General features: G+C 43.0%; 1 protein-coding gene across 1 annotated transcript in view; it reads right to left on the bottom strand.

The window, feature by feature from the left end:
• The window catches only part of arhgap15 (Rho GTPase activating protein 15), a 143,441-nt gene that overhangs the window by 16,537 nt on the left and 104,647 nt on the right, over window positions 1-22,257 (bottom strand). The window contains exon 13 of the mRNA XM_034187120.1: window positions 2,385-2,490. Coding sequence (XP_034043011.1) covers window positions 2,385-2,490 — 106 coding nt within the window. The remainder of the gene's footprint in view (window positions 1-2,384; window positions 2,491-22,257) is intronic.

Genomic DNA, 22,257 nt, shown 5'->3' on the forward strand with positions numbered 1-22,257 from the left:
AACCTGTTCAGTTCATGATTTCTTCATTTTGTTTCAGAACATCTGAAACAGGTTTTGAAACACAGGGTTTCGAGTTGCGTCACTAATTTGTAGAACTGACAAAGGTTTTCAGGACCATCCCCAGCCACACATTCTATCTATTCTTCAACTCTGGTTATACCTCTTATTTCATCCAGAATTTGCCCACGTCTGTGTTGTTTCTCCTCATGTTAGCTAGCATGTTAGCTGGGCGGCACATGACGTGCTCAGAATGTAGACAAACTAGATGTGAATTTGAACTACCAAGCTGTTTATAATGTTTGACATCCACTAACATAACTGACACTGGTGAAAGCAGGCACCTCCACTGACCATCCAGCAGGTGGCAGCACATCTATCGGATGTTACAAAAGCAAAATAAAGTTGCTCTTTCAGTCGGTGTGGTGAATCAAAGTTCACCAGAAGCCACCTGGTTTGTCCTCATGATGTGTTTTAATGTGGTAAGTCACATGATCCAAACGTTCATCGTTTTTGAGTTTTCGTCCACACGTGTTGGGCCCACATTCTTGCTGCTAAAACACTCCAGTTAAGATAAATATGACTGTGACTGACTTTCTCAACATATTTTTTCTTTTTTCACTGTCAGCTGATCCTTTGTTTCTTTGTGATCTTGGTGATGTGTTGAGCACTGTTTGGCCACTATAAATCATTAGAGACATGTTATCAATAAATCCAGTCTCAGCTTTCAGGTTTGTGTTTATCACCTCTGATGAGGACAGAGTATTCATCTTATGGATCCTCTCTCTGCCCTCAGACCGGTCGCTGTCAGTGCTCATCTCTGGATTCCGGAGCGTCAGGTGGGTGAGATTCTGATCCTGGACGGGACCCCAGCCCGATGCAGGTTACTTCACCAGCTCAGGGTGGTTCCCATTTCCAGCTGGGCGGACTGAGATGGTGTAGATTAAGGGTCTTGTCCAAGGACACAGGTAGCGTAAGTGGGATTTGAACCCAGGCCAGCTCCTTGTCCACTCAGCTCCCTGCTTTATTGATCTGCATTGGGTCAAAATCATGACCTTGACCTGTGACCTTGACTTTGAACCCATTTGTGTGAAAATCAGATCCTTTGTCCTCAACCGTCCTTCAATCAGTCCATCAGGTTTGGTCCAAATCCAAAACTGGATTTTATTGCGCAATTTTATGTGGGCTGGGATTGGTCATTTCGCTAACTCTTGTGTCCTGGGGGATTCTGGGTAAATCTGCAGACTGCAGTGAATTCAAGAGAAATTATTTTAAATTTGATATTTTTCATTTCTGATCATCTCACTGAACATTAAACGTCTCATTTTCAGGTTTTAACACACAAACAGAAATCGGCCTGAAATAAACCCGTTTGTCTCTCTGACGGTGGTTCTGAGGAGCGACTGACCCGGATTCAGCCTGACTCAGTCCTGCTGTCAGCTACAGACTCACACAGAGTCAAACAGTTTTAGCGGTGGGACGGGTCAAACTCTCTGCAGGTCCCATGTGAGGATGCAGGAGGTGACCTCAGTGCTGCAGGTCGATCGCCCCCCTGGCCCTGCCCGTCCTGGCCCGGCCACAGGCCCATATGGCTAAAGCTCGGTCCCCGGAGAGGTGTTCCATCCATCCTCGGCTCTCCTGCGGATTTACAGGATGCCAGCACACTCATTCCAGATTTATGAGCCCCTCCCTGACTGAACAGAGCCGCGGCTGCAGGGGGCCGGCGTGTGTGTGGGGGTTCATCAATTGTCCAAAGATCCTGATCAGAGCAGGTCCGTCCTCCTCACATGGACTCATTATCAGCTCAGATCACCGCTGACTTACCCGGGATACGATGTCGCATCTCAGACCCAAGAAACCCGATCACAGCCACGTGCTGGATGGAACCTGTGGAGTGCTGGCTTCAAACTGGGTCCAGAGGGTCCAGGTTCCCAAAGGAACAGCACTCTGAGCAGGGGGAGGAGCCTGTCAGTGACATCACCGTCATATGTGGTTGGTTGGTTCAAAAGTTGCACACAGAACTTGTTCAAAACCACTCTGAGATCAAAACCTGTTTGAGTCCAGTGCTCAGATTGTGCACTCAGTGAACTAAGAAAAACGTCAAACCTAAAAATCAGAATTCAGCTGGGCAGGTTCTCTGTCATCTGACTGGCTGAACATACAGGTGTGCTCAGACAATCAAGAGCAGGAAGACACCACAAACATTTGAGGACCAGGGTTGGGAAACACCAGAAATGTGGTTTGAGCCAAAAGATAAAAGTTCTTGGTTTCTAAAGGTCAAATCTGGGTTTGGACCTTGAGGTCCTGCACATTCAGTGACATCACGGCGTCCAGAACCATGAGGTGGAGCTACGGTAGACGTCACGTGTGCATGTGGCGTGCCGTACCTGTGCAGGTGGGTGAAGAGCAGCCTCATGGTGTCACGGTTGGGTCCGGGCAGCTGCTGCACCAACTTCTTCACTGCTTCAGCTTTCTGTCTGTGATCTTTGGTCTCTGCAGAAGACAAAAAAGACGACAGGCTGCAGTCAAAGTGAAAACTGAAGCTGTTAAGTGACCGCCGGCGACGCCGCTAATGGCCTCCACAATTAAGCGCAGCTGGAAATGGACAATGATGAGCAGCAATTAACGCCAACAAACGTCTGCCAGGGAGAAAACAATTCTGTCCGTACGAGAACCTTCAGCGTCTTCATACTTTCAGTAAAAACAGATTTTTGGAGCAGCAGCGAAGTTTAAATGATTTACCATCAAATAAATACACAACAAAAACAGTAAAACGTGTTTCATCGTGTTTTATGGTCGTTTGTAGATTCAGAGATTCATCAATCAGTGGATCTTTACTGATCTGTTCGGGACACTTTAAGATCAATACTGACCAGGGGGAGGGGCCAGACCATCAAGACAGACCGTAAACCAACTGACAGCTCCCGTCAGTTGGCGTTCGCATGGAGTTGCCTTTAAACACGAGCAAAAACGCCCCAGACGCCAGTCGACACGCCCCGGACGCCACACTCATCTCACCCTCGTGTGCTTTTTTTTTATGTGTATCTGGAGTCCTAATCCTGCAGATTGGGATTAATGTCGTCATCAGGTAGAATAATTCCAGTTTCTTGATCTCGCACACTTCAGCACTGACTTTAGTCACTTTAAATCTCTGATACGTCAACTCTTCATCCAGACATAAGCTTTGATGATTAAACATATTCTGACTCAGTATTACAGTAGTACTAAAATGCATTTACACAAAGTACTGTGCATTTGATTTCTCCTTATTGGCCTTTATTTTTGTTCTTAGTGTTAAATTTTGGTCAGAGTAGAACTGAGTGTTAATCTGCTGCTTCTTTGGGACTGACAGAATATTGGGGCCACTATCACCCAGAACATCAGTCTGTCTGCATCATTTCGGCATCAGTTTGTGGGAAACTCCTTTTTTTTCCCTGAGTTCTGGTTTTTACAGGAAGCCATTAGCACAAACCCTGATCATTGGCCAATTAGGTAACGCTTTCAAACGCCTCGCGGGAGCTGCTGACTCTAATCCTCGAAATATGACAAGCACCCCCCCCCCCCCAGTTTGGCCTTTGACCCCTGGACACTCAGAACATCTGTTCTGATGAAGTTCATTAAGACTTTCCTTGATGTCGGAATAATCTCCAGGAGCCTCGAGTGCAGATGAGTGAGATAATCTGGTCCAAGGGAAGAAATCCTTCATTTAGCTCTCACAGATCAAGTCCACGTCCACGTCACGGCAAGTTAATCTGGACAGATGTTTCCTGCTGTAAAGCAATTCGGCATCTTAATAAAAGCAGCGTGTTGATGACTACTTCAGATTAGAGTCACAGTACAACTTTTAACCTCAAACCCTAGAGTCCCCAAATTTGGGGACTTGCCCTGTTTTGGAACATTTGAACACTCATAACTAACCAATGCTGACACCAACATTAAACACTTATTATACATCAAAATGTCAAGCAAATAAAGACAGAAATCGGATTCATTTTTTGGGGGACAAACCTCATTTACTCCTACCGAGTATTATTTACTTTAAATTTTTTTTGCATCCACAACATCCCCTGTGACCGGTCTTTTAGCTGATCCAAACTTTGCATTTTTGACCTTGTACAAGCTGAGAAATAAATCATAATGTATGGGTATGTGATTTTGGTGAAATAGGCTCTAGGGCTTAATTTTCACACTGCTCATTATGGCCACCAGCAGAGGGCGCCGAGACGAGAGAGAACTGTGAAGAAACTTTTACAAATCATAAGAACATTTACATTTCACCCAAGAGGATTTTGCTGCTTTGTGCTCAAAGTTAACTACAGATTCTATATTTGGACTCAGAAGAGAAGTAGTAAATCCTCTACGGGCCCCGAGGCCCGGTGAACCTGGTGCTGATCCATGGACTCTGGCGTGAAGCAGATGTGCATCTCCGTCTCTCCCTGGACAGGACACCAGGGTGTTTCCATAGCCAAGGCTGGTGGACTGAGACAATGCAGATGAAGCATCTTGAACAAGGACCTTCCCCGGCACAGAGAGCAGAGTGACGCCTCCACAGTCATTACATTTAATTCAAGTTCCCTTTCCTGTTGTCTGGAGGGATGATACCAGATGGAACAAAGATTGTGTAGTAAACACTCTGACATTGGTCTGTATGTGTGCGTGTGTGCGTGTGGCTTCACTGTCAAGTACTTTGAGGATTTGTCAGGACTCAACCATCACTGGCTCTAACTGCAGTGGGACAAGCTGGAGGTTTGGAGGAAGTGCTCCGATTCCTCTGTGAGCAGGTTGAGGGTCACTAGACCACCAGTGATGCCGGTAACGCGTTACTCTAATCTGACCACTTTTTTAGTAACGAGTAATCTAACGCGTTAATCTTTCCAAATCAGTAATCAGATTAAAGTTACTTCTCCATGTCACTGTGCGTTACTATTATTTTTCATTGTGGGTCGATAGCAGCATTAAACTTGGTCTGTGGGCAGGAGGTCGGGGTTCGACTGAACTGCACACTTTCAGTGAGCTGTGAGCTTTTAATCCGCGGTTTTTTGCAGCTGCTCGACTCGTCCTCACCTCTTAAAGGGCGGTGATCAGCACACCTGTACTGAGCTTTACAAAGACATTTTTATACCTTTTCCCCTCCTTTATTTAGAATTCTGAGCTGAGCCGCTCCGTATCGTCTCGTTAAAAACAGCTGATCCTCCGTGACGCGTCAACAACTAACACTATTTTCCACTCAAATGCACCTAAACTCTTTCTGAGGACCACATGATGTGAAAACGCAATAAAACTTTCTTACCTGTAAATCTGGTCATGTTTTCTGCATAAATAAATGTTATCCATTCTTTGTGCTGAAACGCCAAAGCAGGGGCGAATCCAGATGGAATGGGGGCGTGGGGCAGGGATGTGCCCCCCTCACAACACCCCTAGATTAAAGGTCCAGTTTTGAAGCCGTTTTTTACTACAACTACTAATATTGCTTAAAATAATAATAATTTCGACAAGTAAAATGTTTAGAGAGAATTTAAATGTTAGAAAAATGTTAGAATTTAATAGTTACATTTATAAACAATGTAGGTTTGAAATTGCATGTTTTACTGTTACAGTGCTGTCAACAGTTAAATATGAGGTCAACAAAGACGTCTTTATTTTACTTTTTATAAAACAAGTATTTATTTTCATTGAAGTCAAGAAAGGGTGACTATAAAGTGAGTTTTGGCAAAACAGGTATCATTGTCATGTTGACGTGGGTTGTTGTCGGCAGCTGGGGAAAGTAACTAAAAAAGTAACTAGTAATCTAACTTAGTTACTTTTACAATTGAGTAATCAGTAAAGTAACTAAGTTACTTTTTCAAGGAGTAATCAGTAATTGGATTACTTTTGCAAAGTAACTGTGGCAACACTGTAGACCACATATGGTCAGTTACCTGATCACAGATTTTAACCTCCACTCTCAGGGCCATTAATCAATCAATCAATCAATTTTTTTTTATATAGCGCCAAATCACAACAAACAGTTGCCCCAAGGCGCTTTATATTGTAAGGCAAGGCCATACAATAATTATGTAAAACCCCAACGGTCAAAACGACCCCCTGTGAGCAAGCACTTGGCTACAGTGGGAAGGAAAAACTCCCTTTTAACAGGAAGAAACCTCCAGCAGAACCAGGCTCAGGGAGGGGCAGTCTTCTGCTGGGACTGGTTGGGGCTGAGAGAGAGAACCAGGAAAAAGACATGCTGTGGAGGGGAGCAGAGATGGATCACTAATGATTAAATGCAGAGTGGTGCATACAGAGCAAAAAGAGAAAGAAACAGTGCATCATGGGAACCCCCCAGCAGTCTACGTCTATAGCAGCATAACTAAGGGATGGTTCAGGGTCACCTGATCCAGCCCTAACTATAAGCTTTAGCAAAAAGGAAAGTTTTAAGCCTAATCTTAAAAGTAGAGAGGGTGTCTGTCTCCCTGATCTGAATTGGGAGCTGGTTCCACAGGAGAGGAGCCTGAAAGCTGAAGGCTCTGCCTCCCATTCTACTCTTACAAACCCTAGGAACTACAAGTAAGCCTGCAGTCTGAGAGCGAAGCGCTCTATTGGGGTGATATGGTACTACGAGGTCCCTAAGATAAGATGGGACCTGATTATTCAAAACCTTATAAGTAAGAAGAAGAATTTTAAATTCTATTCTAGAATTAAAAGGAAGCCAATGAAGAGAGGCCAATATGGGTGAGATATGCTCTCTCCTTCTAGTCCCCGTCAGTACTCTAGCTGCAGCATTTTGAATTAACTGAAGGCTTTTTAGGGAACTTTTAGGACAACCTGATAATAATGAATTACAATAGTCCAGCCTAGAGGAAATAAATGCATGAATTAGTTTTTCAGCATCACTCTGAGACAAGACCTTTCTGATTTTAGAGATATTGCATAAATGCAAAAAAGCAGTCCTACATATTTGTTTAATATGCGCTTTGAATGACATATCCTGATCAAAAATGACTCCAAGATTTCTCACAGTATTACTAGAGGTCAGGGTAATGCCATCCAGAGTAAGGATCTGGTTAGACACCATGTTTCTAAGATTTGTGGGGCCAAGTACAATAACTTCAGTTTTATCTGAGTTTAAAAGCAGGAAATTAGAGGTCATCCATGTCTTTATGTCTGTAAGACAATCCTGCAGTTTAGCTAATTGGTGTGTGTCCTCTGGCTTCATGGATAGATAAAGCTGGGTATCATCTGCGTAACAATGAAAATTTAAGCAATACCGTCTAATAATACTGCCTAAGGGAAGCATATATAAAGTGAATAAAATTGGTCCTAGCACAGAACCTTGTGGAACTCCATAATTAACTTTAGTCTGTGAAGAAGATTCCCCATTTACATGAACAAATTGTAATCTATTAGACAAATATGATTCAAACCACCGCAGCGCAGTGCCTTTAATACCTATGGCATGCTCTAATCTCTGTAATAAAATTTTATGGTCAACAGTATCAAAAGCAGCACTGAGGTCTAACAGAACAAGAACAGAGAACATTACAGAATGTTCTCCCTGGACAGCCTAGAATATCCATCAGTCTGTGCACCACGACTCCTCTGGATGATATTTAGAGTGTCCTCGGATATGAAACTCATCCTTCTTTGGAGGCTACTGACTTCTATACAAGCCATAGTAACTTTCAAGGTATGGATGCAGAAGAACTCCCACAATCCAGTCGGACTACCAGTTGTCTGCAGGTCCTTCAGCCAGACTGTGTAAAATTCCTGACAAACTATCTTATCTTGACGTCTGGCCAGATGTAATCTTGGGCACTGAGCAGGCGAGAATTCAACTCAATCCTGAGGGAAGCTGCAACAGGTCTGTGGCCAGAATTCACAAACTGGGCACTTCTACAGACTCTATGGCTCGGCAGAATTCTCCATCGTTTTTCCACAAGATTCCAGGTAAAGCCATCAGGAAATACTGTTTATGTGGGAGCATCTTCAAGTTATCAGAATATTTCTGTCAGTGTAAACAGTCCCTGTCTCACACTCGGTGATTCATTACTTATAAGAAAGTTGTCCTGTCGGAGCAAAGTGGCTACAAAGCTGTTCTGAGCTTTTAACTCCAGTTTGTTGTGATTGACAGCTAAAATAATAATTTTAAAAACCCATTCAGTCAAAGTCCAAAAACAGAGAAAAAAAAAAGAGAATCCAGATCTGGATCACCAGCCCACAGCAGTCAAATTTTGGGGGGTTACTAATGATCACCTGACTGTGGTCATGTGACCTGGCTGGACTTGTCCAGCTCGTTCTGACGCAGCGAGTCGCAGATGTGCGTCTCTTCAGGTGAAGCAGTTTTACTAATCAGGGTAGCAGGTTGTCGCTGGCGCGTGGGTCAGTGCTCCGTGTGCCATCTGTACTTCGTTGTGCTGACTGAGCACGAACACAGCAGATGTCTGTGTGTACGGCGAGCTGGCACCGCGCGCAGGTGGCAGATGCTCGAGCCGGGTGCCAAGCGCTGGCAGCGGGGCACAGATGGGCCGTCACATCCAGAGAGGGAGCGTCGAGCCCCTGACCTTCTGCTGCTGGAGGTGAGACTCTCAGGAATGTGGGGGTCAAACCTGGTCCAACACGCCACACGACTCCAGCCATTTAAACAATTTCATTTAACCACCGAGGAGCCGCGCCGGCTGACACTGTGGCCCAGGTCAGCCCCGTGCCTGAGGTCAGGTGACCCTCCCTTTGACCTGGATGGATGTGAGGTTTAATTTTTCTTTTGAGACAAGAACACAAAAACCGCTTGTGCTGAAAGTCTCAGCCGTCAGTGAAATGTTGAATTTGTGACACAAAGCACATGATTGATTCATTAATTGTGCCGTTGGCGACGGACATATTGGAGATGCCTTCAGCCTGAGGACAGATGGCGAGGACGCGTCATTAATTTAACGCAGAGCCAAACCTTGACTGACCAAACTACAAATAACTGAAGAAGACTGACAACGGTGGAAAGCCTTGGGACTCCAACGAGGGTGGTCGCATCTCCTCCACTCTCCCTTATCTTTCTGCTTTTAACCTTCAAGTCCCTACTACACCAGACTGTGAATTCCTCAAAACTATATTGGATTCTGGATCTATTGGACTACTATTGGATTAACCATGGAATTGATCAGCTGGTCTCTGAATGCTATTGACATCATTTTTTCTACAAGAAGGGATCCTGCCTGCCCAGATGGAACGTATCCTGTGGGCTATGTCCTCGACTCCTGGAGTTCCTGGCGTGTGGCATGCTTGGCGCCTTTCTCTGTTGAGGATGTCGAGGATTTATTCATATTTGGTCTTATGGTTGCAGGGCTGGTACTTTTTGGCTTATGTGCTGCCCTAATCTACCAGAAAATTGGCAAGACGGCGACATCAAGAACCACGGGTCCTCGCTTGTCCATCATGATTAACGAGGTTGGCAAGGCAGTGCATTCTCAGACTGCATTGACTCTTGAACTCAGACGCAAATTGGATGACACCTTGGAGCAGATGAATGCCTTGTAGTTGAAGCTGAAGGTTTTGGAGGCCGGTGAATATTCTTAATTCATAATTGGGATTTGGCTGTGCGAGTGGAACTGTTAAAAGTGTTTTTCACTGCTCAGCTGCAACACTACAGGCTCTAGCATCAAGGTCAATTGCCCACTGTTTACCTCCAGAGGAATTTATCCAGGCTTTGGTGAGATTATTCGGCTCCATTCTTATCTCAACCCACAAGGACAATAAACTGACAGACTTACACATGGACTGAAGCATGCTCCAGCTTTCTCCTCTTACCGCCCTTCCTGCCCCTCCCTCCCTGTGGCAGGCCTCTGTTCTTCCCAAGCTGGCAGGCGGCGCGACTTGACAGTTGCAGGCGGCCTTCACCCACTTTGCCTCAATTCGGAAGACGGACTACTTCAAGTTTAGTGCACATAAACAATGTCAAATGTGTATGTGTTGTCTTTAATTTTGATGTGTGCCATTATTGCCGTAAACAAGTAATAATTGTGAAAAAAAGGAAGAGTAAAATAGAAGAGTAGAAAAGATCAAATCAAATCAATTTTATTTATATAGCGCCAAATCACAACAAACAGTTGCCCCAAGGCGCTTCATATTGTAAGGCAAGGCCATACAATAATTACAGAAAAACCCCAACGGTCAAAACGACCCCCTGTGAGCAAGCACTTGGCGACAGTGGGAAGGAAAAACTCCCTTTTAACAGGAAGAAACCTCCAGCAGAACCAGGCTCAGGGAGGGGCAGTCTTCTTCTGGGACTGGTTGGGGCTGAGGGAGAGAACCAGGAAAAAGACATGCTGTGGAGGGGAGCAGAGATCAATCACTAATGATTAAATGCAGAGTGGTGCATACAGAGCAAAAAGAGAAAGAAACAGTGCATCATGGGAACCCCCCAGCAGTCTAAGTCTATAGCAGCATAACTAAGGGATGGTTCAGGGTCACCTGATCCAGCCCTAACTATAAGCTTTAGCAAAAAGGAAAGTTTTAAGCCTAATCTTAAAAGTAGAGAGGGTGTCTGTCTCCCTGATCCGAATTGGGAGCTGGTTCCACAGGAGAGGAGCCTGGTCTTGAGAACCAGGGATGGTAGGTTGAAAAGCTTTTTATCCCATGGGAACTCTCCCTACCCACCCAAGCGGCTCAAGAAAAAGGTATATATAACTGATAAATAATAAGATATAAGAAAGATAAGACATCATATATATAACTGATAAATAATAAGGGTAATAAACATATACAAACAGAAAGCTATGATGTAATGTGTATTGGTATCTATCTAAAGTAACTCTGCTAGCATACAATAGGAAAATAAAAAGCATAATCTATATGCTATCAAATGGAAACCTAAGAACTTAGGTACTATATGTTGATATCTTTAAAAAGAACACAGACTGATGAATAATTAAAAATCTACACCATGTAAAATAAAATTGTAAATAACGAAAATAAGCTAGTTATAGTTAGAAGAGCTAAATTATCCATTAATAAGCTAACCGTACCTAGCTAACAAGCTAACAAGATAAACAAAAACGGTAATTAGTGTATAAAGTATAATAGCGTAGTAAACCTACAATAACGGTATTAAGAAATACATATAAAAATAAATGTGGACAAAAGTATGAATAAACATGGGTTATCAAACAGAAAAGAACCAATTATTTTGTAAGCTACGATAAATGGTGCTACAGCCGGCTAGATAAGCTAACGTTAGCTGTTAGGTATAACTAATTGTACCCCACTCCTCCAATTATTCCCTAAATATAATAATATAAAAAGGGGGGGGGGGGGGAGACAAGAAAAAGTAAAGCGTGTAGAAATGTATATGGAGACATGATATAAGTACCTTAGTGAAAGGATATAAAGGTGGAAAAACATGTTAATTTTCTATGAATTTCTTCCTTTTTCTGGTCAGACATTTTATCAGCACAGAAGAAAGAGTTCTGAGAAAATACTTCAACCTGGAAGCAGCCGAACCATCGGCAGATTTGAAGTTTTGACCTCTTTTAGTGATCCGGCACCATTACGAGCTGATCAGCAGCGCTTTGGGAGGATTTTAGGAAATGTGGAGGTGAGCCGAGTCCTAAGAGGACGACGTGAACATTAGTCATTAGGCGGCTGCTGTTTGGCCGGCGGGAACCGCAGCCTGATTTATGGTCTGTTATGACAAACACACCATTACAAATCCCAGCTGAGCCGCCATCACACACCACAAACAAACACGCCGCTGGAAGTGACCGCCCACGGCCACGCCCAGACACAGCCAGTCTGCCGACGAGCAATAATCAATACACCAATCCCAGGTCCCAGCACACAACTTTGATCAGAGGTTTAACTCTGATCGGGATTACTTTAAAGCACTTTGCCTGAAAAGTTGGACTAAGGGATGTCATTAGATCCTGGCACACTCCAGATTTTAGTACCCACAACAACTGACAGAAGAGGGCGGAGCTTATGTGTCTCCATACACCAGATATCTGGAAAAAAAAAAAGAAGTATTTTTAAAAATTCTGTGGCCAGAACCTTCTGGTGTCAGAGAATCAGTTATATTTTAGCCCTGATTTGGGTCCGCTGATTTTTTTTTCTTTTTAATTATTCTTTAGCATAATTATGATGTCACAAAGATGCTCCTCCGTCGCCGCGTGGACACGGAGTTTTCCCACTCAAAGCGTTCAGATCTAGTCTGGATGATCAGGACTGAGTCCAGTGTTTGACAGTAAGAGTCTCCTCATGATGTCTGACATCATTAAGAGATAAAGATGAGGGTATCTGTAGCGCTTTGTGATGTCATAAGGAAAATATGCTGTTTCACTGTGTTAAAGACAGATCAAAGATCCAAATCAACACAAACAAAACATCAATTTTATGTGTTGTCAACAACATTTAATTCAAATTAATTCATTCAGAGGGTTCTGAGAGTTCCTGCAGATGCCACTTTCTCGTAACAGAAAGTCCTGAACCTGCCGAGAAGAACCTGGTGTCAGACTCTGGGGAATAAATCCCTTTCACTCAATGACTTCATGAACAGTTTCACTCGACACAGCTGAGCAAAGATTTGTTTTGTTAGCGAGTCAGTAGCTTCAACACGGTGCGCTAACGTGTATTTATTTATTTTTTAAAAAGTCCTTCAAACATGATTTCGCAAACACCAAAGACGTCGACACTGAATCAAATCCACGGGGAAGCTCAACTCTGACCTTTGACCTTGGTCAAACCAGCCCATTTTACAGGAGTTCATGCCGATTTTGATACAAAGACGTGACCTTTGAACTTCAGCTTGACGCTCAGTCGTTAATCTTTGTAACTGATTTTGAGAATCTAAAAACGACGGCCCTCATGACAGGACGTTTCCTGACAGCTACAGCCTGAAGCGGACTTTGTTTTTGGAATCATTCCACAGATGATGATTCACGTTTAATTCAGACACTTTTTTTTTTTTTTTTTTTTTTAGAAACTGTTGCTCCGCCTTCAAGCAGCTGTTATTGACACACCTGCCATTAACGTCTGTCCTCGATTTAAATGAAAAGTTCATGCTGGTGTTGCTGAAACGTATGTCCTGATCAGAAGCGTTCTGTTACCGTAGCTCTGGATGTCTGACATTTTCTTGTGTCCTCGTGTTTTTTTGAGGTTCCGGTTCTCCGTCTGATGGAGAAAACACCTTTTTTTCCTGCCAGACGGGGAATTCGATGGTACTTACTAGTTTCTTTTTAAACTCTTTGAAACTCTGTCCTCATTTGCATGCACGCACGCTGCCCATGCAAATCGTTTGAAATGCAAAAATATATCCAGTTTCTGTATTTCATCAAGGAGCTTTTCATGTTTAATAAATTACAGACGCCGTCCTCTCAGACTTTGTTATTCATTAACCAAAAAGCACACAATTGGGATCCATTTAAAATCTTAATCACAACCTGCAGGATGATTTACTTTCTGCTAATATTTGCCGTGACGGCGGCGAAGACGTCGGTCTGTTTGCAATCGGATTAAAGCAAGCGGTTTGAGGTGTCGCCGACTCGGTGAAGCTGATCAGCTGCTTTGTTACCTTTGATGACAGATTTGTGATAATCAGGTTACAGTAGCACGTCGTGCGTTTGGCACCTGAGTTTATCGTTATTTGGTGCGTTATTCCCTCGTTATGTCGTTACCGTGTCTGCAGATGAAAAAGATCAGTTCATTTCAAGTGTTACATCTCTGTATGATTTTTAAATCAATCATTAATAAGTGCAGTGAGCAAACTGCTGTCTGGTGTCTGATGAGGGAAGCCACCCAGTACAACTCTGAAGGAGTTACAAGCTTCTGTGGCTGTGACTGGAGAGACCTCAATCTGCTGCTTCTCTAATCACAGCTTCATGTAAACACAACACAAACACTCATGTAGAGCACTACGCAAAAACACTTAACTTTCAAGATGTGGTCTTCACAGTGATGTTCTGGTGTTCCTCGGGGATGTGGTCTGGGTCCTACACACGGTGTTGGGTTGGGTTGTGGAAACCAGCGGCTTAGGTGTCTTAGTCATAAAAGGTTAATGGACCTCGACTTTGCAGATGATGCTGTGATCTTTGTGGAATCAGTGGATCCTGACTGCAGCACACGAAGAGCTGAGTGAGATATCTGAATGGATTTGAGATGGTCCTGGATTCAGACCAAGATTCAGGCTTCCATTGATTTCCTGGAATGTGCCATCAGAAGTGTATCTGAACTTGTAAAGCTACTCAGTGATCTAAGCAGGGACGTTTATGTCTCTGGGTCCTCTGCCTTTGTGATCCAGAGACACCTGAGGAGAACTTATGGAGTCATGAGGTCCATGGTCAGAGGTGTTTGGTGATGCTGATAACTTTGTAGAAGAATCAAAGATCAATGTTTCTGTGAAGGCTCTCAGTTGTCCAGGTGGTTTCCATAGTAGAGAAGCTTGAATCTTCGACTGGACTGGGTTGCTTGAAGTGAGGACGTTTCGCTTCAAATCACAGAAGCTAACTGGTTAGGTTAAAAAACTCCAGCTTTTGTTGGCTTCTGGTTTATTCTTCTCTACAAGAGTCAAGACAAAAGTCAGACTACCAGAGCAAGAATTTTAGCTGAGGAAGCTTCTGTGATTTGAAGCGAAATGTCCTCACGTCAAGCAACCCAGTCCAGTCGAAGATTCAAGCTTCTCTACAATCAAAGATCAAGTCATTAAGGTACGGATGTTTCCTGTCTTGCGGTCTGGTTGTCAGACTTGGACTCTAACCGGTGTCCTAAGGTGAGGACCGGATGTCTTTGGTCCCAGGTCTCTGTGGAGGATCTTTGGGTCCTGCTGGAATGACTTTGTGCCAAATGAACGGTTACTTAGTGAGACTCAGATGAGGAGGATCACAGACACTGTGAGGGAACATCAAACACCACGTGTGGTGAGACATGGGACAGGGTCGCAGCCCCGAGGCCGGTTGGGGTTGTGATAAGTGGTGGTAAACAGATGAAAGCTCTAAGGCGTCTCAGCTGACGTTCACATTTTCTGCCGCCAACGGACGACTTTAAAGTGGGACTAAAATCTTCTCAAGAGTGACTTTGATTGTTTCACGTCCAAACAGATGCACAAAAAAATGAAGTCACTTTCAAGCTGTTGCCTCAGTTTGAGCTGCAGCATGTTTGTTGTTCGCATGTTGTGTTTTTCTCGCCTGGTGGCCCACTTACAAACTCACAGGACTCCGTCTCCATGGTTACCGAGGGCACAGACGACGACCAAACAACCAGGGAAAACCCGCCTCTTTCCTAATTAACATGTTTCAATTCACTGAATTACAGATTTTCACTCAGTCGTTTCTAAACTTCAAGACGGGCGGCGAGGAGAGAACGCCAGAGGTCACCTTTCTGCTCCAAGACCGGCACGATGCCACCGCCACGCACACGCGTGACCAAGACCGCACACGCCAACAAGATATTACAGATTATCCCCACAACTTTGTCTTCTAACGGCACATTTGTGCAGAAAAGATAAATGTTTGCATTGATTTGCCGGGAACAAAAAGGCAGGCTTGTGTGTGAGACAGGTGGCTGGAGAATCCAGATCCCCGGCTCTGATACTCGGGCCACATGAATAATAGATTTGGTCTCGCTGTGTGCCAGGATCACGGCCTGCAAACACAGCTGCTCCTCTTTGCCGTCCAAGAACCGAGAGCTCCCAGCGAAGAGAAACCTGAACACCCCAAACGCCTCACAGGCTCAACTCTGTGGCCGCGTTCACACTGAAGGCAAAAGTGACAAAAAGCACAAATCCAAATTCTCCAGTCTGTTTGTGGGAGTGTTTTCAGGATTACTTGAAAACAAACAACCCAATTTCCATGACAACTGCAGAGAAGGTCAAACACTGAGTGCAATAAAGAAAATGTGGGCGTGGCTACAGAACACTTAAAATCACTGTAAACAAATAAAGGCATTTCACTAATGATCAGATTTTGAGAAAATGATGGAAAACTGGATCAGGTGTAGAACTGATAAAAAGTATATTTAGAAGAAAAGGGGCGGAGCACATAGTTCTCAAACCAGGAGGAAACATTTGGAACAGATTGTCCAAAAAGAGGCGGAGAATTTAAAATAACTTCTTCTGTACACACGTTGGTTATTAACAGGAAACAAGCTGTGATTTGTTGTTGTAAACCTACATTAAAGTCCTCACATAAAGGGGCAAAAGCTCCGCCCTCTTGTCAGGTGGATGATCTAAAAAAGGTGCTGGCTACTGCTGTTTGATTGGATGAGAGGTGTGCACTCTGTGTGCCGTTCTAGTTTTTCTGCTAAGATCTCTACGTTCACGTTAACCCGGCCTCCATCAGTCGGCTCCGGATCCACTCACATTTACTGACTGAACCCTGAATCTGAACACTGGACACCGATTCGCTGAGAGCTCCCATGTCACCGTAGTGACTGAGAACAGCGCACACGCAGGGCGATGAGGGCGGGCAACATCACTGTGGGTGTGTAGACAATAACGGCTGAAGGTTTTGTTGCTCAACAACTGTGTCACTGTTTCTGCTGTTGAGTTTGACTGCTGCTGACAGACTGGGGGCGGAGCTACAGGTAACATCAGGTTCATGATTTGATCTGCACACGGTCCACGAGCAGTGAGGAGAAGATCTCCAAAGGTCTTCACCTCTTGTGACGGGCCTTCAAAGACGTCTCCGCTCTCACCCTCTCAGGTCTCCACCTCCGCGTGGAGGCAGCACCGTCTCCGCCCCTGCTCCTTTGATGTGGCGAGCAGGGAAACGTGCAGCAGGTTAGCCTAATTACACCTCTTGCTACGAGGGGCTTCCTGCACGGCTAATGATCTAAATGTTGTCTGCAGCTCGTCAGCGGCGCGCGCTGATCTGATTAACGGGATGTAATCACCTTGAGTACCGGTGAGTATTCTGGCCGGCGCCAGCTGCATGTAAATATTTATTGTCAAATTAACGTCTCCACCTCGGGAGCGTTGGCAATCTTCTCTCAACACCTCCCACCGTGTTTTTGGGAGAAATCTCAGGAAAACTTGGAAAGCTGACGGATGCTGGACCTGATGCAAACTGAATCATGGTCCCAGATCAGTGTCTCACATAATCCCAACCACATTTTTACATGATGAAAGAACAACATGAGTAGCTGCTGGGGAAACGTTACATTTTAAAGTCCTTTTTTTCTATATGTTGACAGCAGACTTGCAGAGGATTTGATTGGTGAGTTGATGGGCCAATCAGCTTTTGTTTAGCCGTGGCAACAGGCATGGTTTCCCCGACCCTAAATACGTGTCACAGGACGTGTCCCTCTGTGGGACAAACAGCCGTGTTTAACAGGACAAAGCTGTCTGCAGTGTGTGCAACAAGGTGTGAATCTGAACTCATTGATTTATAAATGGTCAATTCATTTATTGTGCAGAGAATCGTTTTGGCACGAACTGATGCCACACCCACTGCGTCTCAAAACAGCCCCAACCAGGGTGGCCAAATGTGAGTTTATTCAATAACACCAAATCATTAAAGTTTATATATTCAGCAACATCACAAGCATTTTAAATGTGTTTACAAAAGAAGGCAGATTTTATGTTTTCCATTTAAATAGAAGTTCTTCTTTGGGCCACTTCAGTGTTTCCTCCCTGAACAAGTGAGTCCAAGACTCCCCAGAAGGGACAATAAAGTGTATGGTATCGTAACACCAGGAACAGAATCTGAGTGTTAAACAGGATTTTTTTTTTTTGTTTTGTTTTAATTTTTTCTTCAGGTCTAGTGGTACTTGGTGAAAACTCAAACTATGAGGCGCACGGAGGGGAAAGATCTAAAGAAAACTGACCTGTGACAAACATCGATAACGGTGAGCGTGGCACACGGCTGCATTTTTAATCACTTTCATTAACGTGGTGTTTCCCATGTAGCAATTTTCATGTTGCTTATCAGGTTTTTTTTCCCTCCATTTTTTATAGTACAGCAGTAAATCTGGGCCTCTGTGTGTGTGTGTGTGGGGGGGGGGGGTTCCCAATTAATAATCTGAGGGGAAATTAGAGGATTTGGGGGTATTTATATCTGTGACATATGTCACAAAGGTCTCAAACAAGCTGTGTCAGACCTCAATAATATTTATAGGAGAATCTCTGAAAACTCTGAATTGGGGGAGTTTGGAGATATTTAATATTGAACTTCAAATACATGTGAACTTACAATACATATAAAAGGCAGGTTAAAAACTGGACCCCTTTAATATTGTTTTAAGACCATTTTAATTTTCAAATCTGCTTTTTGAAAGTTAAAACCTCAACAAAGATTTTATGGATCAAAGCTTTTTTTATGGTTTCATGTTTAACAAACTAACTTGTGTTTAATTAACAATCATTAAGGCAGACGAGCCGCCACTTCAGAATCTGGCAGTGAAGCAGAGCGTCACTTCATGAAGTAAAGTATTTGACAGCGGTGTCCTATTCCCAGGTTCTCCAATCACAGTCAGGGAAGCTTGTAACATGTCCAGAGTTGCCACTTGGCTCTTTGAAGCTTCCCTCACCTGTCTGCTTTGTTACTCTCACTCTGTTTTCAAAGAGTTTTCTATGAAAAAAATTACTGAACATGAATCCAGCAGATGTTCACAGACTTGCAGACGTTCTTCTAACACTGTCCTGACTTCTCTAAAAACACTGACCTTATTATCTTCTACTTCAGGTCCTGTATTTTGAATATTGTCTTTTTAATGTATTTCTTTTGTTTGTGACTTGTTAACTGACACATAACTGACCTCCTGTGAGTGAACTTTGACGTGTGCATGCTGCTCTCTGGACTGTACTTCCTCCTTTTGGTGTCTGTACATTATTTCCATCTTTACACGTCTTTAAACAAGCAGCTGCACAACAGCTGTAGCAAGCTAACAAGCTAATCTCCATGAACTGAGATTCTCACAGGTGTAGTTTTCCGTCACCACAAAGCCGCTCACATGACGGAATCACAATCATCTCCTCTGTATGTTTACTTTTGTCTGTACATAAAAATACTTTACTGGTGCACAGTAACCTTACACATTAAGTTTCCACTGCGCCCAGCAGAGCAGCAAAATACTCAGCTATGATCCACAGCACGTGTGTGTGTATATAATATAAACACAACTTTTGTTTTTGCTCCTATTTTTCATGAGCTGAATTCAAAGATCGAAAATATTTTCTATATACACAAAAGACCTATTTCTCTTAAATATTGTTCAGAAATCTGTCAAAATCTGTGTTAGTGAGTATTTATCCTTTGCCAAGCTAATCCATCCCACCTCACAGGTGTGCCTGAGGCTGGCCACAATAAAAGGCCACTCTGTGTATATGTATATACATGAATATATAGACATATAAATGCTGCTACTTTTATTGGCCAGGTCACCCTGTAAACCATGTTTCCATCTCAATGGGCTTTTTATCTGGTTAAATAAAGGTTATTGTTGTTATTGTTATTATTATTATTACTACTATTACACACACACACACACACAGGTCTCATCTACTTTGTGATAAGGTAATTACTGGTAGAAAGTGAATGTTTTTCATGTATAAGGTGCTGTTTGTTAGTTTGTCATGCACAAATGTCCCAGTTAAAAAGTTGAGGAAACCCCATTAAACTGCTCCAAAAACAGACACCTGCAGCCAGATGAATGCAAGCACATACATTTAACATACATATTAACTTATTATTTGCTTTACTAAGCTGCAGTAGGCAGCCCAATCACTTTTCGTGATGTAACAGATCATCCTTGGTCTGTATAACTTGTGTCTTTTGCTTGTCTGCTTATTTTTACAGTAGAATCAGTGTCACATGCTGTTTTTAAAGCCTCAGTATCTCATAAACCAATATCAATATGAGGCTGAAATTCTGTATGCTGTTTACTGGGAATAATAACAGTCTGTGAAAGTTTGAAGCAAATCTTCAGTCGCACAGACTGATCGCATAGCTTTTTTTTTTTTTTAACCGTCATCAATTTGACAAAGGCTGTTTTCATTCACTGATACGGTTCATGTAGCAATTTACTGTGATTACATATTTTATTTTAAAATGTTATGTAAAACATCAGACACCTTGTCTTAATTTGTCATTAAGTTTTTTTTTTTTTTTTAATGGAAAGTGCAGTAGTATTTGTCTTTTTTTTCCTGTAATTGGAAAAGATTTGAACCATGGGTTTTGTGAACTCTGACAGCCATATTAACTAGTGTAGCCTGCTAGCTTAACTGGTCCATAGCTGCCTCAAAGAATGACCTGTTGATCCAGTTTAGTCAAGACGTTAATGGTCAGATCATAAAATAACAGTTTTCCACACATTCCAGTTACGAATGTGATTATTTTAGTCATGACTTAGAGCAGCAGGTACCACCGAACCCTCCCAGAGGAACCGGCTCAGGCCACGACTGACTGCCAGACTCCAACAATTGATGGAACTGTTTACAGAAGTTTGCAGCGAGGCGTCGTCCAGCCGTCTGATACAGTGGGAGGTCTGGAGACAGCATGGTGTCACATGACAGCATCTGGCCTGTTGTAGCGCCAGGATAAGGATCGGATTTGGTTCAGTAAGGGCTTGATTTTAGTCCCATGAAATCTAAAACGGGTTTGTGTTGTGACTCTGGACCTGCTGGGCGGCACTGAAGGTCATTTTCTAGATCAGCCGGATCTGGATCCACAAAAAATGTTTTTGACAGAATTCTCAAGGAAAAATCTCATATTAACAGTTTGTGTTTAATTCACTGAAGGGGTAAAAGTGAGTAAAAGTGGTTTTCATATGAATAAATGTTTTAGTTTGATAATTGTCCTTTCCATTGATTGGCTTTAAATCATAAATACATGTTGCTGTTGCAGCACTCCTGTATCTGTTTTAACATTTGCCTCTATGATGTAATAAAGTGTAATTGTGCCTTTACATTTCTGTGTTTTTGCATTTGCCCCGATGATGTCATAAAGTGTAATTGTGCCTTTATGTGTCTGTGTTTTTACATTTGCCCCGATGATGTCAGAAAGTGTAATTGTGGATTTACATTTCTGTTTTTGCATTTGCCTCTATGATGTCATAAAGTGTAATTGTGGATTTACATTTCTGTTTTTGCATTTGCCTCTATGATGTCATAAAGTGTAATTGTGTCTTTTTGCATTTGCCTCTATGATGTCAAAGTGTAACTGTGCCTTTAGTGTCTGTGTTTTTGCATTTGCCTCTATGATGTCAAAGTGTAACTGTGCCATTAGTGTCTGTGCTTTTGCGTTTGCCCCTATGATGTCAAAGTGTAACTGTGCCATTAGTGTCTGTGCTTTTGCGTTTGCCCCTATGATGTCATAAAGTGTAACTGTGCCTTTACTTGTCTGTGCTTTTGCATTTGCCTCTATGATGTCATAAAGTGTAACTGTGCCTTTACATTTCTGTGTTTTTGCATTTGTCTCTATGATGTCATCAAGTGTAATTGTGCCTTTGTTTGTGTTTTTGCATTTGCCTCGAATAAATCCCTACAGTGTAATATAGTATAACTGCCTTTATGTTTGTGTCAAAGTGTACTTGTGTCTTTACGTGCCTGTGTTTGTGCATTTGCCTCTATGATGTCATAAAGTGTACTTGTGTCTTTACGTGTCCGTGTTTGTGCATCTGCCTCTATGTCATAACGTGTACCTGTGCATTTACGCGTCCGTGTTTCTGCATTTGCCTCTATGATGTCATAACATGTACTTGTGCCTTTATGTGCCCGTGTTTTTGCATTTGCCTCTATGATGTCATAACATGTACTTGTGCCATTACGCATCCATATTTCTGCATTTGCCTCTATGATGTCATAAAGTGTACTTGTGCCTAAGTGTACTTGTGTCTATGATGTCATAAAGCAGGGTTCTAGCTAGCGTAAACTTGTGTTACGGCCCGTTACACTATACTTTTGGACGGTTACGCTTATTTTGGACTGTTACGATGTTCAATACAGCGTCTGTAATCAACTGTTTCTGCAGCGCGACTCCAGTTTGAAGCAATGCTTCGATTCAATGGCTCGTGGCTCTTTGATTCGCTGCTATTCAGAAGCGGTAAGTTCGCTTCTTAACCCCTCTGAAAGCCATTAAAATATCATGAGTCACTTTTGTGTGGACTAAAGTCACTAACTGGGACTCTTGTCATGTTGCAGTCGAGAAACGAGAATCATCCTCCGTTCCGTTGTCACAGCTTTAAACGCTGTGCGGCTCTCTGCTGAGACAGAGTCTGCTTGGAATTAGTAATTAGCTGGTTTTCGGTGAAAAGTTTAATGGCTGATGAAAGATTATGGGGTGTTTCTGTCGCTGTAAGGACTTCCCA

The sequence above is a fragment of the Thalassophryne amazonica genome, chromosome 14 (assembly GCF_902500255.1).
Source record: "Thalassophryne amazonica chromosome 14, fThaAma1.1, whole genome shotgun sequence".
In the NCBI taxonomy this organism is placed as follows: Eukaryota; Metazoa; Chordata; class Actinopteri; order Batrachoidiformes; family Batrachoididae; genus Thalassophryne; species Thalassophryne amazonica.